The 27,162-nt window shown below is 37.8% G+C and overlaps 1 protein-coding gene across 3 annotated transcripts in view; it reads left to right on the forward strand.

The window, feature by feature from the left end:
- The window catches only part of ARID4B (AT-rich interaction domain 4B), an 88,564-nt gene that overhangs the window by 4,947 nt on the left and 56,455 nt on the right, over positions 1-27,162 (forward strand). For all 3 annotated transcript variants that reach the window (XM_080615736.1, XM_080615735.1, XM_080615734.1), the window contains exon 3: positions 24,755-24,865. In XM_080615736.1, coding sequence (XP_080471862.1) covers positions 24,755-24,865 — 111 coding nt within the window. The remainder of the gene's footprint in view (positions 1-24,754; positions 24,866-27,162) is intronic.

The following is a 27,162-nucleotide window of genomic DNA, read 5'->3' on the forward strand; positions in this document are numbered from 1 at the left end:
TGCATGTAAATATTTTTAGTCTGTAAAATACGAAATATTTAGTGGTCATAGATAACCTCTGTGTGGTAGCCCTAGATGTTCTCAAGTGCTTGCTCAAAGCTGCCACACTAACAAATGAAGGAAGCCGTGTATACAGTTTATGATGGACTTTTCTTTTTGTTTTTACTTCATCCTGAATTTTGGTTTCATTAGTCTTTCCCAGTGACCTCTCTAGCTATCTGCAGACATCACTGATGCACACTGATGCTGTAACTGCTTTCCTTTATAGCCAGTCAGTCTGTTCCTCATATTCTCTGCCACTATGGCAGAGGACAAGAGTAAAATATCTAGTAAACTTTGCAGTCACTAATTTCCGATTTTGAGCACAAGTCAACGAAAAGTCCTGTTGCTCTTAGGCAGGCTGGAAACCTGTCATGGAATGTAGTGACCTTTCACTCTCTGGTTAACTGAATTACAGCAGAAACGGACAATTTTAAAGGAAGAGTACCATTAGTTTTTTTGCTGGTAGGAGAACAGGTAAGTCTTAAGAGGTGGTTTTCCCCTGTAACTTGTTTTTGTATTATGGAAAAGTATTTTCTTGAATTCTGTCCTGATGTTTCAGTTTGAACAAGTGATCAGAGGCAGTTACTAACTTCCTCATGCTTGCATGATTATGTAGAAAGGAAAGCAAACACCACTTGCACCAAGAGATTACAAGTCATACTGGAATAATCTATGTTATTTTGAAATTGGTTAGTTGCACTTCTTAAATGCCCATCTTCGTATATTTTACCAAGTGGCTAAGCAACATGGAAGTCTTGAACTTCAATCTGCATGTTTAGTAGGTGACTGTTCAGTAGTTCAGTGTGTTGATATAGACTCAAAGTTAATTAGACAATCTATTAGAAAAAAGGCTGTGTTGGACTGAGAAGATGTAATAAACTGAGCATTAGAAAAGTTAAGTTGCCTGTATTGTTATCTTCAAACTTGGTGAAGGATTTTTGGATGAAGTCTCACCGCAGCACGACTATTGTGTCAGGACACTGTCTAAGAAAAATATTAGTAGACAGAATAATGAATATGCGTATCTTTGTTAGAACACTTTGAGATGGTTATTCAGTTTGCTTTGTATTGTGTGCATATAGTGCAGAAGCATACTGTGGTACACATTGTGTGCCTGTGTTTGCAAAGAAATTTTGCATTGTACCTGAGAAGTCTTTCAAACCAAAATGCAATGGCTTTGAGGTATTAAAGTTCACAGTCACTGTCAAATACTTTATCTGAATGCTTTGCTGGTCATGTAAACTGAAAAAAAAGGAAAGGCTAACTTTGAGAAAGGTAGAAATGATACTGTGAATGATTTGTTGTTACATCGTGGTTTCAAAATGTTGTTTAAATCCTAGAGATACACAGATTTTCCATACAAACACAGGCTTTTATAATAGGCTGAAGGATAAAAATAAAGGGAATCTGAGATTTCCTGACTTGAAAAAGGTAACAAAGTTTACAGAAAAATCCAGAGCTTAAATATTCCTGGTATCCTAATGTGATAGAGAGCCATCCAAATGCTAGATTATTTATCAGTTTGTACTTACTTGAAAGCAGTTAACCTGCCGTGAAACACAGTAGTAGGTTCTCTGCAGTTCTACTTACTATAATGGGCACTTCAGCTGTTTTTACAGAAAGGTACAAATCTGAATAAACATGGTTCTTGAACAGTTTTTGCCTTAAATATGATTCAGGTCACAGTTGAGAAGTTTGGTAAGTCAGGGCTTGTATGTATTGCTGCTTGCTTTTTAGCTGACATGCTTCAGTAGCAAATACTTCTTTTCTGCCTTTTCTATGTAGCACTTCCAGCATTCTCCAGTTACTCTGCTTACTTCCACTTGCTGAGTATTTGTGTGTGCATGGAATGGATTTTTAAAGAGTTCTAGAAGATTTCAAGAGGCCTCCAGGGAGCTAAGGAAAATTCTATAGCCCTATGCATAAGCTAAATGCTGGTGATTTAATAAGTGTTAGAATAGTTCTTTTAAAAGGTTTTGATGGGAAATTATAACTGTCGGTGGTTAGGGGTTTTGTTTGTTTTCTGGGTTTTTTTGCTAACATGGGGTGACCAGATGAGAGGATATTTCAGGGAATTCAAATATGGAAAACACAGCAAGCCACTTTGATATTCTATACTTGACAAGACATCTATTCTCCTTCTGAAGATTTGTTTGAACCAGGGAGGAAATTCAGTGGAGCACTATTGTGCTTTTTTTTTTCTTTTTGTTTGTTTTGGCTTGGAAGGCAGTGTATGAAGCAGTCATGACCTGTTTAGCAAGAACTGTTTGTAAGCAAGCTCTGGAGCAGCAGCTGTGAAGAGCAAGGGCGGTGGAGGGTGTTGCTGAGTTACCTGCAGAAACTAGGACTGAGGTGACCTGACTGCATTATGTTCGACCACTGTGTGACAGTGACTTCCTGAGTGAGTGTACATTCATTAATTGAATGTGGGGTACTATTTTGGGTTTTGCTGAACCTGTGGGGAGCGCTATGAAGAAGATTTCTCTTACGACCTAATCAGAAACATTGTAGTACCGAAATATGAGAAGGCATTTTCCTTACAGGGAGCAAAAGCAGTAGTCATCTTTAGTAGTTAACCTGGAGTTACTTGTTCTCCACTGCTGTTATCTTTGAGCCCATACGTGCTCTGGAGTGAAGACGGTAGTCAGTATGCCAAAGAAAACACCTTTAAGCATCCAAAACTCCTAAATTACATAGTCTTTGATGGTGACATTTGTAGACCCCCTTAAGGAGTATGCTATTCAGAGACAGCCTTCCTCAGTTGTCATTTAAGTGTGAATGCAAACTTCTGAAGGGCTGTGTTGCAGAGCCGATCATCCAGGTTGGATTAACTGATAAATAACACTGTTCCTGGGCAGCAGAGTGAGTTTGCTGTTCTTCTCATTGTTCTATCTGTTGCTTTGTCCCGCAACAACCTACAGTGAAGGATTTGGTTTCATAAGTAGTTTGTCAAATTAAGCTTGTATGATCGTGAAAGAATACAGCCTTGTCTTCTTCTTCCACTCATGGCTGTTTATTCTTGCTGTCCTTGGCCAGCAGACCATTCGTGTGGTCACAGGGTGGACTGAATCAAACTGAAATTAACAACAGATACATATACTCTACAGTTGCACCCAGTCTCTGACCTGGCTGATCCCTAACGTTGGGGCGGAGGAAGGAAGGAGAGGAAAGCACAAGTGCATAGAACTTATTTGGATTGGTTTAAACTGCTTGTGAACACGCGTTCCTACCCATTCCTCTGCCAAGTTAGCAGTTTGCAGTCATTAGGCTAAACATTTGGTAAACTGTCTACACGTGAAATTGCCATAGAGGTTTTTCTAGGCTCACTTACTAGCTAAAACACTGCACTTCTCTGCAGGTTTGAAGTCCATGGTTTTTAGAAGGTGTTGAATGAAAACATCAAGTGGAATTGATGCTGTTCTTTGAAGGGGAAGAATAAAATTTAATTTTTGATGTGATAAACATTGATTTGAAGTTCAAAAGATGAAGAAGTTTTAAATAAGAGATGACGTTGGACACAAAAAACAAAAGTGTTTTAAATGCTTTCTACGGAGGCCAACATAAGCTTTACTTCCCTGCCTCCTCCAAGTTCTTACTCAGTACTTGGAAAGAATACAATTAATAATAATGTCTCTTTCCCCCCAGACTAGAAAAACAGTTAGTATTACAGTTTTCTGCAGAAAAAAATACTTATAAATACTAGATTTCTATCCTGTAAAGGTGACAATCTTTATGTAACTAATGCTTAAATTAATACATTCTGACATTAGGTATTTTTACCAGTGGAAAAAAGAAGCAATTGTTCTTTGTGTATTCCAAATTAAAAGAGTTGGAAACAATACTATTACTTTGATAAGGAATTCAAAGGGAATAGAAGTCAAACTTTTGATTCTTTGTATGTTAAGAAGGCTCGCATATTTGTGGATGGATTAGTGGAGACCCAGTGACAGTCACGAGTTAATGCCAGTTGTAGAAGGTAAAGTTAAGGTGTATATGACATTTTCTGCTTATTATCATAAAGTTGATGCAGAAATTTGGATAATGTTTATCTTCCTTTCCAAGAACTGGGGTTCTCATTTGTGTGGGATCCTTTCCCTCTAAGATGCCCTTCAAACTTACTGTTCTTCATTGTTTACACCATCCTTTTTAAGGTCAAGGGAATGGGATTTGACTTATGCAAAATTCAGAACAAATTGTATCTTTTCAGCTGGTAACAAATAATGTAATAGGAAGTATTTTTGTTTGTTTGTTCACATTCTCTTCTGATCTGAAAAAAAAAGTGTTTCAGTTTGTGGCAGGGCAACCTGATCCACTGTGACTTTTTTCCTTCAGATTTTCAGCTATCCTTTCAGCAGCAGCTTGCAAATGCTAAATCTTATTTCTACATTTAAAATAGTCCACTTCATGTTTTCTTAAAGATAAATGGAAAATACATTCTTTTTAGATCGCAAAGAATGCTTTAATTTCTAATGATGAAAGATGGGCTTTTCAATATCCTGTATGAGTGTTTAAGTGAAAGAGCGTTAGCTTAATCTTTCTGTTAATGCTGTGACACTTAGGTTAATGTAACTTCTTTTTCTGTGAGAAATAACATGGGGTTGAGACATTTTGGAAATAAGTACATGTTATTTATACCAGTATTTCAGAATTCAGGAATTTCTAATGGAATATATATTTTCACTTTTTAACTTACTTTGCTGCCCTGCATATTGAAAGATAAGTGTTTCTGTAGTACTAAGTGCATGTTACCTCAAATTACATCACTAAACTTAGAAATAAAATATATGTAATTCTTAATCTTTGTGCTTCCATAAATATAAAAGCTTTTTTAACACACAGTAATAACTTCATAAATTTCCACTTTAATTTCTTTAGCAAATTGTCATGCTAGATGTGCATCAAGGGAGATGGTGAAGTACTTTAGCATAATTAAGACTGCACTGTAGTTTAAAAATTAGAGTATGATATGTACCAATACCTTGCTGCCTGGAACAGAGATAAAAATGGAGACAATCATTCAACTTTGTCATTTTCATTTTGTGAATGCAGATTTATTCTGAGGTGCTCTTCCAGAACTTTACAATGACAATCCACATGCTTTATCCATAGAACATCATGTGGGTAACTGTGCACTGTCTTTGTCTTCTTTGAGAAATTTTGTGTGTATTTTCCTGCATTGTTAGACAATGTAAAAGACATTAGCAGCTTTTACACTCCTAAACAAGTAGTACAAAAGATGGTGTCATCTCATGATGGACAGTATCGGATACAAGGGCTGGGGCCTGCACAGAGTCACACTGCAAATATATTCTACCATTCTTTATCCATTTTGGAATTGGGCTGCTGAGGCTGCTATTTTAACTGTGTTCCCTGGAATAATGTAATATTAAGCTTCAGAAAGTATTAATATGCATGTGAGGTGTCTGTCTGCAGTAATTCAGTTTTTCTTTGTTCGTAACCTTCTTCGGGTATTAAGCTATATTCCGATTTCAGTTGACTTTGCCTGATGCTAGTCAAAATGTGTGGATTGATAAGTTAAACTTATTTCACTGTATTAAAATAAATCTCTTGCACATTGACTTTTCTTGGATAATACAGAGTATATATTTATATGTACACTTACTAATGTAGAGTGATTCAGGTTGTTAGAGGTGAATAAAGTGAGTTGCTTTTGTTACATTCTATATTGCAAGAAAAATTCTCTTTTAATGACAGCGTAATAATAGTATATCAGTGATAGAGATAGATGTATGTCCCGCTGTGACAGACTTTTTTCTCTGGTAATGTACACGGCATCGGTAGCAGCTGGATAGCAACTCAAGTGCTAATAGGTCAGCTTTAAACGAGTGGAATGTTTTTATTTATATCTCTTCAGTAGCACTGACTTCAGTTCAGGAAAATAATACTTACTCTATGTTGCATTAAAATAGAGAACAATCCTACATGTGTCTGACTGGAATAACTTGTTGTGCAATGGCATATAATTGAACATTTGAAATGGTGTAATAAAATCTTAATTATGGTCTGACAATAAATATCAAACATTGCATCTATTATGTGGAATAAAAATATTTGAGTTGGCCTGATCAAGTTTCTCTAGTTGTGTTTATTGTAGTTACTTAGTTGGAATCTTGAGGAAGCAAATAATCTTTTATGATATTCATGAAAATATATATGTTTAAAGTAAAAATAAAAAAGAGAAAGAAAATGGTAAACCTCAGGTGCTTGATTCTAGACATACCCAGATACAGTTCCAGAACTCTTCTTATTGCTGTAGCTGTATATCTTTACTGCACTTGCTAGGACTGTGCTGTGTTTACAAGAAAATTCCTTAGTCTGAAAGGAACAGCGACATCTTTTCGTTTGTCTGGCAGTTTCTCTTAATACAGCTTTTGTGCCCACTGAAATGACATTCCAGCCAAGTACTCGAACAAGTATGTGGGCACATATGAACTGCTTAGAAGGGCCAGGGTGAACTCTTCAGCTGGGTGTTCTGCTTCCAGCAGTGGTGGTGCACAATCTTTCTGTGAAAGTAAATATTACAATGAGCTGATCAGTCATGCAGTAGTATTGGAAGAGTAAGTTTATTCTTTAAGCTGTGCACTTCAGAATTTCTCTTTAAGGCTTCGGGGAAAAAAAAACGTTGCTCATAAAAATATAATTAATTAGAATTTCATTGACATATGTAGTTGATACTATATCCTGCTGACTTGACAGAGACACTGATATTGTATTGATAGTCATTGTCAGAATGCTGCATTGTCTTGGGCATGGAAGACCTCTTGGGATGCCTTTTGTTGAACTTTTGAGAACAGAAGGGGGTTTCAAGCAGAAAGTAGCTGTAGAATTGTTGATGTACAGAAAACTGCCACATAAAACTTGGATAGACATTTTCTCTTTCACTTTCGTAATCCTAAATGTTACTTTTTGAAAAGAGGCTAAAAAACAATGTTTTAGCATAAGAGGCTTAAAGTCTTTTAAGAAAAAACGCTGGGCTTTACAGAATAGCTTCAGCAAACTTGAAAGCAGCAAATAGAGTCTTGTGTGACGTACACAGCTTCAAAAATTTTACTTTCTGTTCTTGAATATTTGAGGAGTTTTGTGGAATCAGAGCAAGGATCTTTCCTTAAATAGCCCTTCCCTGGAAATGGCTGCCATTAGTCACAGGCTAAGCCAGCTGAAGATGTTTTGGAAACAGGTGCAGCAATGAGTAGCCAAAGGAACTGAAGCATTCTGGGTAGTTAAATTGGATAAAAGGTAGGAAATAAACAGCTCAGGTCCTTTAACTTTTGAAAGGTAACCTTGCTGAATAGTAGCTGCTTTTATAATGCTCTTATTCCCTAGAGTATTATAGTAACACTTTCATTTCCTGTGTAGCGCACATCTAAACTATGTTAAAACTATTCATAGTTATGCAGCACTTGACAAATTTCCTCTTAAACTTGTCTTCAGCTGCTAATTTCTCTTTTTTAAACATCTGTATTACTTCCAACCCCCCTGCCATGGCAGGGACACCTCCCACTGGTTTTCAAATAGAACTTAGTTGAACAGGAAAAACTTGTGTCTCTGCTTTGGATTTCTGCCATATTGATTATATTTACCTCTTTTTCCCCCCAAACTTCCTTTCACAAAACTAAAGCTTAAATATTGAACTGTTAAGTTAGCTAGAGAACTCTGGAAAGTGAATGCTGTTGTGTAGGGGAATGAAAAAGAGAAATTTCTTGTTATACACTTGCTACTGAACCATGCAGGAATGTTTAGTCAATAGTATTCTCAGAAAATGCACTGAGATGGGAGAGGAGTTTGTATGTGTGCTTGTATTTGTTAGGTTTCCACAAGCTATCAATTATTTTCCTGCAAGTTAAGAAACTTATAAAACTGGCTCAGGGAATAATTATGAACTTAAGATTTTGGTCATAACTTCCCCCCCACCTCCCCATGTAAAATTGTACTGAATTAACTATGTCTTCCTTCAGATGTAGTCCTGGCATTTCTTTCTGTTAATCTGGGGAAAGGTGGGATATGCAGATAAGCTGTCGACTTATCACAGCTTAGGGGGAGGGAAGGGAGGAGGAGTTACAACTTAACAGTTTGAGGAACTATGTGTGTGAAAGAAAAGTGCCCTCTGAAAAATAATTGTCTATGTTTTTCTGGCAGAAATTATGTTAGTGAAAACAAAGTTTATCAGTAGAATATTCTGCCACAGCAAGGTTCTTCAAGTTTGATTTCAGTCATAGTAGCTCAACTAGGTCTGAGGTATGGGTTGCCTTGTGCCACGATTTGGGAAAGCAACGTTGTGCCTTTTGTTGGGATAACTTCAGGTTTGCTTACTTGCTGCTTCACTTGGGAAGTTTACAATGCAATCTTGTGCAGAGATACCTGAGCCAATATGGAAATAGTCTGCTTGTCAGTATGAGTTATGATTTATGGTAATTTTTTCAGATTAATTACTCACTGTACTAATTTTTGCGCTGTCCTAGCTACCCAGTGTCCAGCTTAGTTAAGGCATCTATATTCTGCAAGGATGTAGATGTATGTCAACAGTGGCCCTATAGATGTGAGTAAGAAAACACCAGTAGATTCAGTAGAAAATAATGTCCTTTTTTTCTTCTAGGCTCAGATAATGGGTTGTGTGGATTACATAGATGCAACCTTAACTGATCTACTGTCTGCTCTTTTGAACTGGGAGCTTTCTATAGTTTTAACCAACCGTTTTATTGTAGTGGCAGATTAAGCTTAACTTGAATCTGTTTCAGTACGTAGTGCAAGTACGTGTATAGTCATGCTAATACTTCACTTCTTTTTAATCTTGCACATGCCTGACTCAAAAAAATCTGTCTTCTGAGTGTCTAATGCAGTGCTGTTGGTTCTGTAGCTTGCTTCTAAGGAGATGTGAGGATATAATTAAGCCAAGCAAGCTTGTTGTTGGTAGGTCTGTTCATTATTCAGAGAACTACAGCTCCACTAGAATTCATAGGAAAATCAGTATATTGAAAAGCTTCATCTAATACAACCATCCTTTTGTAATCATATTTATTTGTGTGTATATATATATTCCCCCTTCCTTTGCACACATAATAGTAGTAGATACCTTAAATTCTTCCCTGCCCCCCTTTTTTGTTGGGACGCAAATCTGAAGAATTGACTATACTGAGAGATGTATTATCTTTTGATAAAGAAAAATATTATGCAAATGTATGCTGTAGTAGGGCGTGCAGTACAAGGGTGGCAAGACTACTTCAGATGTCATAAAAAGATAGCCTCTGCTAGACTAAGGTACTACTAATGTTTTGCATATTTGTATCTTAACTAATGTAATGTTAAATAATAGTTTATTAGAAGAATCCTCTTCATAGGAAGCTTGGGGAGAAAAATCTATATGTAAGTGTAAAAGGAAAAAACACACAGGGCACTGAAAAATGTATCTAGAATGTATTAAGCAAAATGCATTGTAAACAGACCAGTATAGATACACCCATAATGCATAATACTTCTGATCTCTACTTTCCAAAATTTATGCTGCAAAAGTAATAGTGGTCAGGGTGACATCTATTTATATACAGCCCCCAACACACACATACATATTTTAATATCTAGAAATTACCTGCAGTTCTTTAAAAGGCTCAGTTTGTTGGCTAGCTTGCTTTTGAATTTCGTTCCAGTTTTATTCTATTAGCTGTTTCAAATGCATAATTGTGGCATAGGGAATTCCAGGAAAGCCAAATATAAGAGCTAACGATTTTTAAGCCAAGATATAGCAGTCTTAATGTATTAGTTATTTTACTCAAATGAGATGTGTTTTGCTAACGTTTTCCCCTGGAGACTGAAGAATAGCAGGTTACTGACTAGGAGTAAAAGGTTAGTTTAGACCAAGAGTGAAGATTTGCCAAAATGTTCCGAATAAGGATTTGCTTACGCTAAGACTTAGGGAAAACTCTAGGGATTAGTGTATCTCTAGTTAAATTCAAAGATAGTCCAAAACCCAAAACAAATGAAAAAAATGTTTGAGTTTGGCTGGTTTGCAAAATGTGAATCTTAAAAGTTATTTCTGGCACTGAGCTAGAAAGGAAGAAAGACTATTGGTCTGTGTATGCTGAATCTGCTGAAGCCAGTGGAGAAATTTGAGAACAGTTCAACAGGGCAAGTCCCTGGATAGTGAAGGAGAGAGCCTGGTTTGACTGTTCTCAAGTGCCTGTTTGACTGTTTAGGCTGTTTCTTGTGTTTGGATCTTGGTGAATCTGACACTACACTTTATATGAGATGAAAACAGCCTGTTTGGAAAAGCTAAAGGCAAATTGATGGAGAGAACATAACTTTTTTTCTATAGGTAGGATACCTTTGCTATACGCTTTTAATGTAGTTGAAATGGGGACTTAGATGACTATCTCCACGAAGTCTGAATTTTGCTGAAGAAACTAGAAGCCAGAGGAGCAGAAATTATCTTTAGCGATATTAAGCCTTCCTTCGGTTGAACTTTTTTAGTAGCAGTATCAGGCTCTGTGAATGGGGAGGGAAGTCTGCATAGTCATATTTCTGTAACTGGAGTGTGTCTTAGAGTGCATGTGCTGTGTCAAACAGTACTAATAGACTTCCTGGGTTAAATCCACACACGAGTATGAGACTATTGAAAGAATATGTTTTCTCATATTTTGATCTCTTCGTCATTATGGATGGAACGGGAAACTCAGGTTTTCTGGATCCAGTGCACTTTAGTCTGCCATTGCTGTTAAGCTTAATGGAGTTTAGGTTTATCCTTCCCTGTACAAAGCAGTGACTTGTTCTGAGGAGTCTTGCTTGTCCAGCTGTATGGTCTGGAGAGCTTTCTTGTCGTACTGTAGATTTCTGTTCCTTGAAGGCCTTTTAAAAATTGTTTCAAAACTGGGTCATCATCTTGGTACAAGTTCTCTGTAGGCCAGTCATTAAGTATCACACTTTCTGGGAGGTTAAACCAAACATGCTATTTTTGACAGGACTGATCCCATTTATAAATTGAATTAAACCAAGTTTCTCTTTTGTGGAAAAATTGAAATTTTTTAAATTAATCTTGAAATTAATTCTCAGTTTAAGATTGGACTTTACAAAAACAGATGAACAAAAATATTTTGTTTGGTTCTGTTATGCAGTGGTAATTGTGCTTTGTTAGTTTCCTATAAACATCAAAATTCAGTCTGTTCCTACAGAACGGTCAGTTGAATTAGTATTTTTTTAATCTGTAAAAAAAAATGTTTCACTGGAAAAGCTAATACCTGCTTTGTTTGCAAATATTGTGCAGCGGATATAAAACTTCACATAAACTGCTTTTTTGAGTGCTATCCAAGTAGATTAGACTTTGAATGCAGACTTGCATTTGACCTTGCATATACTCCAGTGCTGAAGTGCTTTTAGCCAGTTTAAAGCCACTTCAGGGATTTAGTGGAGATGTTGGGCTGAAAGCTGTTTGTTTAAATGCCCAGATCTCTGACTCGTGTTCAGGCATGAAACCCAGTTTAAAGGATCATTTGAGGAGGAGATGCTTAGCTTATTTAGTTAAATAAATACATAAATAGAGTAGCATGGTATAAATGTCATCTTCCTCATCCAGCTAGTGGCTTCATACATTTAATTTTTAGTATTTTGAAAAAGAAAAGTTAGAAATCTAGTGCAATGAAAGGGTAAATACAGAAAATGCTATGGTGAGGAAGAAGACTATTTTCTAGTTTTTGAAATCTCTGTATTTTTTTGCAATAACATTACAAATTCTAAACAATGATTATGGGGTGCTACTTCATGTTGTAGTTTGAAGCAGACTGATAGTTTACCAGTTGTTTTCTCCTCTTCTACTTTAACTCTGGTGTTTGATCTTCTAGTGAAATGATTCAACTCACTAAAGTGGAGGAAACTATTTTCGCAAAAGTAACAAAAACTAGCCATTTGTTGAATTCATGAGTTGAATTGCTTCAGCCTTTAATTAAAAGCATACCAGAACTGTTGCAAAAGGGAGGACGGTCAAGGAGAGGCATGTAGATTAGAGTTTGGAGGGCCGAGGCCTTCCCCTTTTATACCTGAGACTTGTTAATTCAACTCACAAAAGAAACCTGAAAGAACACACTATCAATTTAACTGTTGTTGGTGATACTGTAGCAGCACATACCTCCCCCTCCTACACACCACCCACAGTTCCAGAAATTAAGAACTATTGCTGCAATAGGTAGTGTCTGTCACCATCTTGGATTGTTTAAACCCATTTTATTTGATTTATTTTTGATGGATGCTTTTTTTATTTACTGCAGGTAGACAGGTATCTTAGAATGTTTATCCTAGCATTCCTGGCTTTATTCATAAAGGACTGAATTGATCCAGCCCTTTTAAGTAGACTGGTTTTCTAATATTTGCATAATGATCAAAACTACATCCTGATGATCATTCAAAGTTACTGAGAAAAAAAAAAAACAACAAACAAACAACAAATAAATGAATGCAACTTTTGTTAAGAACAGTTCTGTTGGATTAGATTTCTAGCATGAAGAAGCCATATAGTTATTTTTTTACCAGTTAGGTCTTCAAGCATGTTTTTAGCGGTTTCCTATTGGTTCTATAGCATTCAAGGCTGTTATGATGCTCTGCTGCTTGTTATTTTGTCAACTCATACAGTTTATCAGGACATTCATATCTTGATTCTTAGGTAGTTTTGTATTTTAGGTGGTGAATACCACAGAAATTGTGTATGTTAGTAATTTCTCACTGAAAATCGTATTCCTTTTTCTTTAAATATCCCCCATTTTTGTTCTTCCCCTACCATGTTTAACTAAAGGGCTATTCCATCTGTTCTCTTTAACAGATAAACCATTATGAATATTGCAGTTTCAGAAATCTAATAAGCAACTGTATTAACTACAAGCTATGTTACCAGGTTTTTTTTTTTGTAAGTACTAAGAAAAATGCATTATGAAATTCTAATCCATTATAATGGGATGCCTTTGAGGCTAAAAAAACCAAAGCTGTAATAGCCACAAGATTGCAGGATTTCATAGCAATGAATATGAGGACAAGGCAGCCAGCTTTGGCCTAGATAATTTATTGAGAGGAAGTGGGGACTGACTGCAACAGTTGAGCTTTTTAAACTAAAGAAGTGAACAGATTGTTGCTGAGTGGTATACAGTGTATTTTTAAAATTAGTATTATGATAAGTTGAGCTGTAACCAGAGATGAAACCATGTGCATACTTCCTGTCTGTCTGAGACATCACGCAAGTGCCTGGGGGTGGAAGAATTGAGTTTTAACGTACATCAGCACATATCAGAAGTGGTAATGCTGGTATTTCTTTTGCTGGAAAACGATGAAGTGGTTTTCTTGATCACTTCAATTGGCTATTTAGTATATGGGGCAGTTTATAGAATCTTGAAAAGCATGGCTAGCTCTTCACAAGTATTTCCTGTTCTGTAGCTGCGTCTGTCACAAGATTTTGTTTTAATTGTGAGAGTTCCTTGTTGATTCAGAATATGAGTGTGAATACCTATAGCCAGATGAGTCTTAGTCTGAACTACTTTGAACTTTGCTTGATCATTCCTTTAATGTATATTTAGTGAGACTGTTGATTTAAAGCCTTGAAGAGATGGCTTTATTTCAGATGTTTATTTCAATCCTTATGACCTCTTCAGGTAACTAGTTATACAGAATAATAACATCATTTTTCTAAACCTAAAAGCTCTGTTCATCCTGAAGCCATGAGATTTTTTTTTTCCATGCCTTAGACTGCGATATTAAAGAACCTCGCAATATTGCATTTTCCCTGTGCAATGAAAAAGCATGTTAGTCTGACACTGTAGGCCAGATCTGGTGAGGGACTGCAGCTACCTAACCTGAGGGTGTTTGTGATATTTCTCAGTATGAGAGATGGCACTGCATTGTGTTACGAACATGCAGGCTGTTGTGGCTTAATCCCAGCCAGTAACTCAGAACCATGCAGCCACTCGCTCACTCCCCCTTCCTCCTCCCCCTTGCTCGTGGAGGAATGGGGAGGAGAATCAGAAGAATGTAACTCCCATGGGTTGAGATAAGAACAGTCCAGTAACTAAGGTATAACACAAATCACTACTGCTACCACCAATAATAATAATGATAAGGGAAATAACAAGGGAAGAGAATACAACCGCTCACCACCCGCCTACCGATACCCAGCCCGACCGAGCAGTGATCTAGCCCTTCCGGGTAACTGCCTCCAGTTTATATACTGGGGATGATGTGCTGTGGTATGGAATACCTCTTTGGCTACTTTGGGTCAAGTGTCCTGTCTCTGCTTCCTCTCAGCTTCCCCTCCTCCCTGGCAGAGCATGAGACTCAGAAAGTCCTTGGTCAGACTAAACATTATTGAGCAGCAACTAAAAACATCGGTGTTATCAGCGCTATTCCCAGGCTGAAAGTCAAAACCACAGCACTGCACCAGCTACTAAGGCGGCGAAAAATGACTGCTACTGCTGAACATAGGACACAGGCATGTGGCACTGATGCTCTGTCTGCTGGGAAGTAAGAGAATTAGTCGGGTAAGAACGCTCCATGAAGTAGGTTCGAACCTGTTAGATGCTTAGTGCAGGACCTGTTGGCAAGCACTTATGACTCATTGAGGCATCCCATTTCCTTTAAGGTGGGTCATGTCATGGATTTGCAGTTGTTCATATCCTCTGGAGAGTGAGACAGGTGCTTTATTTAGTAAGCTGAGGTTCCCAGGACATAGATTTGAGGACTTTGCACTTAGTGCAAAGGTTTAGTGTCTGGGGTTGAGGGCAGCCCACAGGCTAAGCTGGGAAGCCATCAGTAGTCAACACCACTTGCTTGAATTTCGTGGTGTGGTATGTGCCACATTAACAGTTCACTGCTATTGAAAATGGAACATGCTGCATGCTATTTCCTCCTCCCCTGGGGAGCAGTTCTTGGGGAAAAATAGCCAAAAAATAAATGGAACACGAGGCAATATCACAGTCTTGCCAAAAAGGCAATTGATATGCTGGAATGTAGGAGTATTATTTGAAAATTTTGTGGAATAATCTGTCGGCTTCTCTCAAAGTCCAGTAGGCCATACCTATGTCCAGTTTTTGACGCCAGCTTCAAGAAATATGTGAGGTAATAAATCAAACTCCAGAGGCAAGCAGATAGAAATACAGGAAATTTCTTACAGAAATGAGATTAAGGAGTAATTTCTTGAGAACTGCAAAGCAGAAGCACACTGATCTCTATATACAGTATTAATAAGAAATAAGAGTAGCAAGGAATATTTAGATGATACATGGAAAATTCTGTAAGCACTGAAATATGCTGTGTGCAGAGAGTATGGAATATTCATGCCTGTATTTAAGAACAGATATGACAGACAAGTGTTACAAATAATACAGCTAAAATGATCCTACCGAGAGGAATGGCCTTGATAACCTTTTATGTGTAGTTAAGTTTTGTTTGTTTTTCCCAGGGATCTCGTCCATTGTAACTGAATTTTTGATAAAGTGGTTAGATTAAATTATTTCAGTGTCTTTGTAGGTGTTTTCTAAACTCATTTTCATAGTTGCTTCTGAATGTCTTGTCCCTGGCCAACAGTTTTACATTGAATGACTAGGCTACAGTTAAGAGAGCATGGCCTGTAAAATTCCTTCTGTTTCTGTATGGCGCTAGCCATTTTAGACTACTGGGCTTTCAGTAGACCCTTGTGTACAGTTAGCTATCTGCTACAAACACATACTGGCTTTGAACCACAGTACACATGTTCTTATTTCCGGAGTGCTTGGATTTGTGCATAGCTTTGATGTGTAGATCAATTGTGCTTAATTTACTAAATAATCTAAATTACTAAAAATGCTATATTTTCACTTTGGTTTATATATACATTTCTTTGTTTCATACTGGTTTACAGTTGCATGTGGCTTTGATATTACTTCTGGTACCCTAGTTCTCTAGGGTTCTCCTAGTTAACAACAGTGGCAAAAAACAAGTCCAAAAGATTATCCTACACAGGTTGTTTTTTTTTTAGCGGAATGTTTTAATGTGTTATTCTGTTATATTTTTAATGTGATATTAAAGTTACAGATCAGCTACAGTCATAATTTCATATAAATATACAAAATAACATTTTAAAATAAATACTTAGAATTTCGTAAAGTAATTTTATCAATTTTATTTTCTTTATAAATAAATAGTATTAATTTATCAACCTGTTTAAACATGATAAGACTTAAAATCATCGCTGTAGAAGTGAACTGACTTGGGTCAGCGTTTGAGAAATCTCATTCTGCTGAGGGATTTTGATTTAGGATGTCATCCCTTTAGCTTTCCCTTTCAATTTTAATCTAGGAATAAAAATAAATCCTTCTCCCTCTTCCTTCCCAATAATTAGTTTAGAAAGTCTTATACTAAGTATGGAGATAAATGAAAGCAAGAAGATTTCTTTTGTATTTGCAGAAAAGGCACTAATGGTTTATGGTTCAAGGTTTTTTGGCTTTCAGTTTTTGTTTCTAAGGTTAAGTTTTTCAACTTAGTGTGAATTTGCTTCTCAAGTTTTACACAACAGAAAATAATTTTTAAAAATAGATTATAGTAAAATAAAGCTCAATGTACTACAATTCCAGTGAAAAAAAGTCTTAATCTGGTTTTAATTTCTATTCGCCATTCCTGTTCTTGCTATCAGCTTTATAATCTAAAAATACTATCTTTTTCTGCCAACCATAGATGACAGTATCAGTTATCTAGAATAGATTTGGTGTAGAATATAAACAATTCCCTTCACTTCTATACTATAGATTTTACTGTTCTGAATACTGTTACACTGAATTTTTGTAGAACTGACTTACTAAACAGAAAACAGTCATTAAACTATCTTTGACTGGAACTAGAAATATTGCCAAAGAATTGTTGAATTATTTTTACGACTGTGTTGGTTTTGGTTTTGGTGTCCCCCTGGGCCCCCTTGAGATTTCATTGATTGTTGCTTTTATTTTTTTCAGACTTCACATAATTCTGTATTAGTCACTTCATTGTTTTGCTCAGGAACAGCCTGGACTGCTTGGTTTTTTTAAAGTATCAAATAATCTTTGTTCCAATCCATTTGGAAGACAAGCATATCATTATCTTATCGTTCTTTTCAGTGCTTTGAAACATCCCAGGTTTTTCATAGCATAAGGAGCACCTCTAGACAGAATTGTGGCTTATTTTTAAAACTAAGGCAAGTTATCCAGACCTGGCATTATCAGTTCTATACAAATTCAACTTCACACAGGTAAGTAAAAATAATGAAAAACTATCTTGCATTTAAAACGGATACCTTAAATAAAGGAAGTATTACCTGTGATTACTGAACTGAACCTCGTGTTTTGGGTCATTTGGCCCTTCATGATCTTAGAACCTGCAAATCCCTTCCACATAGCTTATTTTTTACTCAGAGTGGAAAATCAGCTTTTGCACCTTTTCAAATCTTTAAAAACTTAAAGCTAGGCATTACACTGCTCTAACCGAATAATTAGAAATCTTTGCACCTGGAGAAAACACTAAAGATGTCAGAAGTTGGTTTAGCACTTCCAGACATCTGTCCGCTAGGTTCTGGCAACTTCCAGCTTGGAAGGGGGAGGTAACGTTTTTGCCACAATGATGTGTTGTATAACATTTGCTTATAAGACTGGTGAGGTGTTACTTCCTGTGGATTTTCAACTGACACTTGAAGTAGGTTTCATTACAAGAAACCTCCTCCCCTTTTAATCTAGATATTTTCCATTTGATCATGATGCTCCTACCATAATTTTGATTTGTGGGCAAAAGTTGATAACACTGAACCATTTTCCTTCATAAATTTCAAAATTATTAGTTTTGCCTTTCCCTGAAATGTACAACGGTGACAAACAAAAATATCAAGCCAAAAGCTGATTTTGCAGCCGGAAGAAAATTTGTCGAAAGCACACTGTTACTCTTGGGCTTTCTTGTCATAGCCTTTTTGTACGAAAAACTTCACTGCCCTTCATTCTGTGTTGTAGTTTAGAAGTTTAAAGAAAAATTTCTTCTCTTTCCTGTTGCGGTGTCCTTTATGGGAGGTAGAAGATGAGCCAATGTGTTTACTTTTTGAAAGGAATTTTTTATCTTAGGGGCTTTGGTCTTTGTTTCAGATACTCCATTTGTCTCTGAGGAGTTATGTGTCTCAGTAACATAAGGTTTGTAGAAAGGTTTTGGAAGGTTCTCATCTTTGTCACTCTGAATATACATGAGGAATGTATTTGAAATCAACTATAAGTGTACTATCTGCCAAATTTGAGTATATTAAATATGCTGTAGTAATAAGGTTTGTTTTTTTCCCTGAAGATGTCTGCTATTACTGTAAAGTTGAGTGTCCTAACCACAGCAGGTTGAGCTGTAAGCAAAATCTTGTACTCTTAATTGCACTCAGTAATTTAGTTTATGGAGAGACTGCAGTGTGTGGGCAGATCTGTGCTACTGGGTGGAACTTACTGTAGTTGAAAATATTTAAGTTAATAATTCTTACATAAATATCGTCATAATTGGAGAGAAAGTTTTTTAATTGTTTGTGGTTTTTTTCCATCTATTTTCATGGAAACAGTTCTTCATGGAATCGGAACTTGCGTAGGAGATGTTGGATTTACCCTTATTTTCAAAAAAAAAAAAAAAAAAAAAAGTATTTTGAAAATTGAGTCTTTTTGAGCCTTTGTTGCCCCAATGGTTTCTGAAACGCTGTTGAATGGCTTTGAGGTGGCTGCTAATTCTGCAGGGTGGAATGCAAGTTTACATTACCGGTTATGTGAAACTTTTGCCCTTCATTAGAAGATTTAAGGATCTGGCTGGGTTTGAGGTTGAAGAATAGGCTGTTATTGATGGGTTTTCTCACTAATTTGTGGGACTGAGGACTATAATTGGAATCGTCAAGTATGTATGGGATGGTTTTGCTGGCAAACTGGGCGCTTCCATCTGAAATTATGGAATGTGTGCAAGCCATGAGGAAACACTTCCTTTGGAAATACTTCACATTACTGTACATGGCAGAAGAAGGTTTTGCAACTATTCCTCTTGTGTGGAATGGATGAGAAAAAAATCTGATGTTAAGCCTTGTGACATTTCTTTCTTAAACAAAGGCATTTGGATGCATGGCAGGGGTGGGCGATCTTGAATCTTGTACAAGCATTTTCTAAACTTCGGATATTGAAAATAAGCAGATGTTAAATTTCCATTTAAAAACTAAAATCAGTCTGTCCTTTTCGGCAGTTGTGGGACTGTTGATTGGTTGTTGGGGTTTCTTGTGGGTTTTTTGTTTGGGTGGTAGGTTTTTTCGTGTGGTTTCGTTTTGCTTCTTGAAAATGTTTCACTAGTTTCTTGAGTCGAGTCTTGTAGGATAAACACTGAATTTTGAATGTTTAATACAAGCTGAAATCTTGGCTTTTCAAACTTTGTAGATATGAAAGAGAGAGTGAAGGTACAGGCCCAGTTTTCACTCTGCATATGAATCTGAAAGCAGTTCTGCAGGCTTTCCTACTAACTATGTCTGCTGTGTTTCTAGATTGAATATTTAATCTTGTTTTCATGTGGTTTACTTGGAACATCCTGTGTGGTGCAGAGGAAATACAGATTAGAAGATAGAAATAATAAAATTCACACATGCTGTATTAGACATGCTTACAGGCAAAGGACAATGTGAAGCAGTTACTATCAGCTGTTGTACTGCGTGACAGACTTTACAAGAGACTTCGAATACAGCAGTGCAGCACAGTTGACAGAGGAGGTGCGAGGATGATTTCATCTCACATAGATGGAAAACATCTCAATGTCTAGAAAAAATGGAAAACTGACCCCTTTAGCAGCCATAAAAGGTATGAAAAAGCCTGATGCTACCGGTTCAGACTGCAGCATTAAAATGTTTATTCCATGTTCTGCAGGCTCAGTGTGTTTCCTTGCTCACACATGGGAGACCAGAACTATTAATACTGATGTGAATGTCCAAATGCAGAAGATGTGCAGGTTGTTTTATGATGTGGGCTTCCAGCCATTTATTAGTCCTTCCAGGCATAATCGGCCCGGAGGCTGGAGCAGAACCCTTCAAGCAGCCTGCCTTGCCTGCCAAAGAAAATTCAGCCACTGAATTGGTGGAAATTGCTGACTGGTCACCTAGAGACTGCTCCTTATTTCAGGGGGAAAACAGCTTTTCAGCTGCGGCAGCCTCTGCTGCCTGTAGAAAATCCTGTTCGTCCACAGCAGTTGTGAATTGAGATAGCAAAGAAACTATTCATCGTTATTGCTATTAATAAAACTGAATTCTGTAGTAGTATGGCAGGTGTCCATTAGTTTGGATAACCTAATGGACAGCGCAAAACTGCAGGAAACGCTTTTCTTTTTATCAGTTTTTTCTCACCCGAGAGTACGCCAGGAAGTATTAAAATTGGTTTTTAAGTGTTGATTTGGGGTGTACAACAGAACACGCATTTAGCGCCGTTCTGGAGGAGCTGCACCCACTGGGGCAGCGCGCCGCGCCGCCCGGCGCCCCTCAGCTCGGTGCGGGCTGCAGAGCCGCACTGGGCGGACCGCAGCCGCGGAAATCCTTCCGCGCAGCTTTGCCCGGCAATCGCCTTAAGGGGACAAATTTAGTCAAGGCAATCCGCGCTAATCTGCCCAAGCCCTGCGCGCCTTCGGGGAGGGCGGGCGGCAGGGCCCGTCTCCGGCTCGGCCAGACAGAAACTTCTGGCAGCTTCCCGGCCCGGGCCCCTCCTCTTAAAGCGGCAGGGCCCGCTGCGGGAGTCCCGGCCGGCCGTGCGCTTGGAGGCGCGACTTGCAGTGGCTGTCCCTAGGGAGCTAAACGAAATCACTGCGAAGCCGGAGCATCGAACTAGCTGTCCGCAGCTTGTAGCGTTCAGCTTTCAGTAGTCACCACCCCGCTGGAGCAAACGCTGGAGAAGGTGTCGCCCCAGCCCCTTTCCAAAACAGCCCTTCAGTGCGCCCGGCTAGGCTGTACCCCACAGTCCCGCGTGGAGCGATGCCTCCGGTACAGCCCTTCACCGGTTTCCGTGTGGAGAAGGATGTCCCATCTCCTGTTGTCACCTGGGAGAGCCGGCTGTTCTTATGGTGGCCCGATCATTAATGAAAACGAAACGGCGATCACCCATGTAAGCGCCTGGTGGGTGGTTTTGATGAGGAACTTAAATACCAGCCTTCTGCCAGTACTTAAAAAAAATTATTAAAAAAGCAGACCTAGAGATTACCATCAATTTACCATCAACTTCAACTTTTCCTTTTCTTCTTCTTGTGTGAACTGATGGATGTTTTGAGAAAGTATAGAGACATAGAAATACTGATAGGAAATCTGCGGTGTATGTTGAAGCTGCTCTGAATGAATGAAATTCATGATCTCATTATAAATGCATGATGGTGTGTGCAGGGCATACTTCTCAGTTTTTCTGTTGAGCAGAAGTTTATTGATGATTTTATGATGTCCCACTGAAAAGATGATTCTTCTTTACAAATTATAAAGTGCAAAAGATTGAGTCCAGGCCCAAAATGTAAATGCGAATTCAGTTTTCCTTGGTTTAAAATAAAATGAAGTTTGAGACTGCAGCCCAGGGATCTGGACACTGCAATATGTAAGACTAGTACAGTAGTCTCAAAGTGAAGCCTTTAATAATTTTAAGAATCTGAAGGCTTGTTTATTTTAGGGTTGTCCAGCATTGGGTCTCCTCCATCCCCTTAAAGGTCTGCAGTGCTTCTTGTTAAGATAATTTCAATATACTTGTAACATCTTTTTGAAGATTGCTGAATGATGTTTTCAGATTTTAGCTGCATTTTAACATAATATTTTATTTCTGGTATCCTGGACTGAACAGCAAAGAAAGAATAAAAACAAATCCTGCCAAAGCAAGTGAGACTTAAATAGGCAAAGACACATTCACCCCGAGTGTAAGGATGTCTATTAAATGATGTAAGCACAACGCAGAGAAGGGATAACAGGAAGATAAAAATAGCTGTATGCTTATTTTTAATCTCTATCTAATTTTGGTGGAATTGAGTAAAACCTGCTTGAGAACAGGTGACTCATTTAGAGCTCGTGAAAATGACAAAGTTGTGGTGAGGACTATTTGAAATTAATGCCAGACTTTGATCGCTGCTGTTTACATTTCTAGTTTGCATTCTCTGTGATGCATCACATCTTTCTAGTTGTTTTAATTTACCACTTTCCACTGATGCTGTCAGTCAGAGGGAAGTATTTTGATAATCTCAGTCAAGTGATTTGGCTAAAAAAGCCCACATAGTTTGTGTTTCAACAGAATAATACGGTTTTAAAAAAAATTGTATCCACTGAAGATTTTGCATGGTTATTTAAAAATATATAATGAGTCATAGTGGTAATTACAGAAATGCATTTCATCAGTATAAAATTTCTTCTCAAAAGCCAGTACTGTATTTTTACAGTGGTAAGCAAATGGCCCATATGGTTGCTATTCTTTTAAATTACTCTATTTACAGTGGTACGGATTAGCTAATTCCAGGGAAAGGAGTTAGCTATTGTGAAAGCAACGTCAGGAAGTTTAGGCTAGTGATTGACTTCCATGGTAGTAACAGAAATCAATTCTTACAGATGTTCATTCTTCAAATGAATATTCTTTTTTGGGAGAAGCTTTAAAAAGTAAGCCAGAGTAGTGATAAAGTAATCACTAATATTGGTGTTTATACTCTTAATAAGAACTTAAAATTCTGATTTAAAGTTTGATTGTTGAATTGCCTGTTCCTCTGCCATAAGGTTCCAAACAGGTGAAGATGTGAGCTTCAGATTGCAGATTGGTTTAGTTCCCAGTATTGTAGGGAAGAAAAAGCATACTTTCTTCTCTGTAAGTCGAACTTAGAATTATGAATTTGATTTGCTATAGAGAGAGGTATAGACTAATACTGACATAACCAGCTCTTGAAGTGTTTGTTTTTAGGGGAATTCTAGCTATGTGCATCTCTGTGAACCCTTCTGGGATCTGTCTGTCTTTTAAATGTAATCTCCATACTCCATACTTTTAAGTTTGGAAGACTGACTGGCTTGAAAGATTTACTGGCTGTGCTGGAAGCAGTGAAAGAGTTTCTTCACTAAAGCGTTGGGAAGAGCAGGAAGGATGCTCCCCTCTTAGACCTTTACTGACTTTGCAAGAGAATGTATCTCTTCAAATTTTTCCCCTCTTCAGATTTACATTGTGTGAAGCAGCCACTACTTAGTACACTTTACTGAGAGTACTGCTAGACAAGCAAGGATGGAGTGAGTTTCAGAATCCCAACACTCTTAACAGATACCTCATTAATCTCAGTTGAGTTTTACTGTTGAGTCCGGAATAGGATTAGATACATGTTCATGAATATGTTACTACCAGAGTAGCATATCCTACTACTCTGCATGCAGTCACGCACCATGCATGCAGAGGCAGAGAGGGAGGGATTCATTAGAACGTTCATGTTTCTGATGATCTTAACAAGTGCATGTTGATAAGAGTTTCCTAGTACTCTGAAATATATGCTGTTAACTGAAAATGAGAGGTAGACTTGAACAGAGTCAAGGTAAAACATTAATGTAGAATTAACACCGTAGCATCTCATGACTTTCAATTTCAAGTTTTGCACAACTTCTATTTCTGAAAATAATTCATCAAAGCATTCAGGTACATACTTGCATACCTTTACTTCTGAAGTATTAGAGCTAGAAACAGCCAGTGGGTATTACCTGCTGCTGAGTGCAAGCACCTCTGTATCGAACAGTAGCTCTGAAACCTGTGAGGGAGATTATCTCTGTATTCTTCCCACAGAGAGCCTGGATGTGCCAGAATTGCCTCTTGTAAGTTGTGTTTGAATCTGTAGGAGTGCAGAAACATGATGTGGGCTTACAGAACCCAGCTCTGGTTTTGGGCTGTATGGAGGCTTGCAGCTCTTTGAAATGTACCTTGCTCCTGTTGCTTGTCACCTTCTGCCTTCTCTCTTTTGACCCATGTTCTGTGAAGTGATAGAGAAGTGTTTCAGTTATCTAGAATCTCCTCCACAGATTATGCTAGGCGAAGTTGTATGAGAGAGGAACAGAGCCTTCATGAGCTCACCTCAGACTAATCAGACCCATGTTCTCCTAACCCCTGAAAACATTTATTTCCCTCCTATTATATGTTTCCTTGTGTGGGTATCACCCGTTCCTCTGCTGCTTGTTACAAAATGTTGTATTTTGTCTGGGTCCTTCACTTTTGTTGTGTGTTTATTCTACTGCTACTGTCTTAACCCTCAGACTAATCTTATGTTGAGCGCCTGCCTGTATAATTTTCTTTATTCAAAAGCGGAAAAAGCAAAGTGTCTTCAAAGTTGTTCTACTTACTAATGAAAATGAACCGTAATTATCTGAGGGAAATCACCACTGTCTTCATGAGACTCACCAGATCTTGAGGCAGTTAAAGGAGAAGGTAGAACACTTGTTCACCTTCACTATTGCAGCAGAACTGATCATCTTCTGTGCCTTCAGATGGTGCAGAGGTTGGAGGCTTATGTGGTTCTTGTTGGAGACAGCTGTGATACCAGTTTATTATATTTATGGTAGTCACTACATGAGCTTAGTGTTGTGTTCTGTGTTTCTCCTGCAGTGATACACATATGCTAAGTTTTATTGGGTTGTTTGTAATGCTCTGTCCAGAAAAACTAGTGAGACCATGACAGCTATATTGCCAGTGGCTAGTAATTAAAACCCAGTTGTTTTCTGTTCCAGGCCATTGATGAGCCTCCCTATCTCACAGTGGGCACCGATGTGAGTGCAAAGTATAGAGGAGCCTTCTGTGAAGCCAAGATCAAGACAGCAAAAAGACTTGTCAAAGTCAAGGTATGTGGTTTTCCTGCAGACGCTTTTTGTGTGTGGGGAAAAAAAAGTCATCAGTGTTCAAAATGGCACAACATGAAACTTCTTTACAGTCTCAAGACAGCTTTCCTTTCTTTGAAGGCTGGCAGTGCAGTCTTTGAAATAACAATAAGCTTATCTTTTTTGGGAAGGGAGGTGCTCTGCCCACCTATATGTAATTAAATACATTCTCTTTCTTTCACTGCTTTGTCATCTGCTTGCATTCAGTATTTGTGGCCTTCAATGCCATTAGGCTGACCTTAAAGTAATTGATCAGAATATGACAAATGTAGGCTTATGGTTGAATGTTATTAGAAAATAGCTAAACCTCCTCAATGTAGGTTTAATATGGGTTTTTACTTCAGGAATATGGGTCACTGCCATTTAGTAGTGGCAACTAGATAATGCTTCAGGAATAGGATGAAAACTTGCTGTCTTCCAGCAAAGGCTTGGAATATTTGAGTTCTGCAGAATAGCAAGTAGGGGATCTCACCTAATCTTTATGATGAGTAGTTAATGACTGAATGAATCAATATAAGCCACATGCAATACAAAAAAAAAAAATCAGAGAGGGAATGTAAGAGATTTAAACATCCCTTGGAAATTTAAGGTATTATTTCTAGAAATAAAGAGACCATTGGTTGGCTTGGTTTTATTATATAGTAAGTCTACACTGGAGAATGGCCTTATTATTTCTGTTTGGATAATGTTGCCCTCAAAGCTTGTAATGTTGGAGAAGGTACTATTTTTCTGCTCTGCTTCTTAACTTCATACAGAAATGCAATAAGAGCAAGGATCAAAAGCATTTATGAAACATAAATTAGATTGTTGCTCTGCAACAGAGTTGTAGTGGCAGAATATTTTTCTTATCTACTGTAAATGAAAGTGAAAATGCGTGAATTGTGAGTGGTGATAACCTGTTACAGAAGAGTCTCCATCATGAACTGTCATGCATTACTTGAGTCTGCTGTTGTGCTATGGCTGATTTTTGCCTATAGTGTATATGAGGGAGAGCGCAGGCTATCTCCAAAAGGCCTGGTTGGAAGTGAAGCCTGAGATCAGACTCTACAACTCAGAGATAGTTATAAAGCAGGTATGTTTATTACAGGCCTGGGTGCAGGGGGGATCTCTCCTCCTAACTTGCACACCGAGGGGTTATGCAAGCAGATATTTATTATGCATATTCATTAGGTTCCTGAGAGAGCAGGGATATTGCAATTAGATTAGGTACTCATTATCATAAGTTTTCTCCCTTTTGGCGCTTGCGCACTGCTCTCCGATGGCGATGGTCGTGGGCAGGGGTCTTCAAGGTGAAGTAAGTAGTCTTCCTCATGTGGACAGGGATCTTCAAGATGAAGTAAGCAGTCTTCCTCACGGTGCACTTTTCACCTTTGGCACAGTTGGATGTCCCAGGAATCACAAAAGTAGCTGAAACCAGCCATATCTGTAAGTTTCTGATAGCTGGCAAAGATTTAGAGCAGTGTGAACTTCGTACAAAATTTATCGCAAGCAGAACAGGATGGGCAGACAAGGAGTATCCCAAGCTAGCAGATGTTTGAGAGTCACTGTCTCCAAACTAGCTGATAATTAGAAGGATGGTAAGACGTAATTCACTCATTAGAAGGGTGGAAAGAAATAATTCACTCTCGTTAGTAAGACTACTAAATTCTGTTATGACACCATGGACTTACAACACAAACATTGTTCTCTATCTTAGACCTAAGTTAAAAGTATCTTAACTGTATGTTTTCCAGGCACTTGCTTTCCTTATATCAGAAGCACTACTGTCACTTACTTGATAGTAATGTAAACATGAAGGTTAGTCTTAAATCTCGAATCTTTAAAAAGTCTTTAGAGCAAATTAGTGATCTTTCATAGCTCTGAACAGCATCATCTGCTCTGTGCTTTACAGTACCATTGAGTTTAAGTGACTGTTAGCTGTTAAGTGTCAGTATTTAACTTGATTTAACAGATACAAGAACTTATGTTTTGCTTAGATCAGTGAAATCTTAACTGCTTTCAGCTCTTCAGAGGGCTTTCAAACCGCCTTCTTAGATGACCACTTGCACTTATTAATTGATAAATATTTTCTTATGGGTTTATTACTTGCAGTTTGGTCACTGCTATGTTTTGTAGAAAGATCTTGAAATGGAATAGAATCTTTACTGTAAGTTGTTTGTAGAGCCTGTGCCTAAAGCCCTGTGGATTCAAGTTTGTGTGTTTCTTTGCTTTAACTGTATAGCTTAGGGCAGTTAAGCCCCAGTACTGTTGTTGCTTTGTAG

This window comes from Psittacula echo (assembly GCF_963264785.1).
Source record: "Psittacula echo genome assembly, chromosome: 4".
Classification (NCBI taxonomy): domain Eukaryota; kingdom Metazoa; phylum Chordata; class Aves; order Psittaciformes; family Psittacidae; genus Psittacula; species Psittacula echo.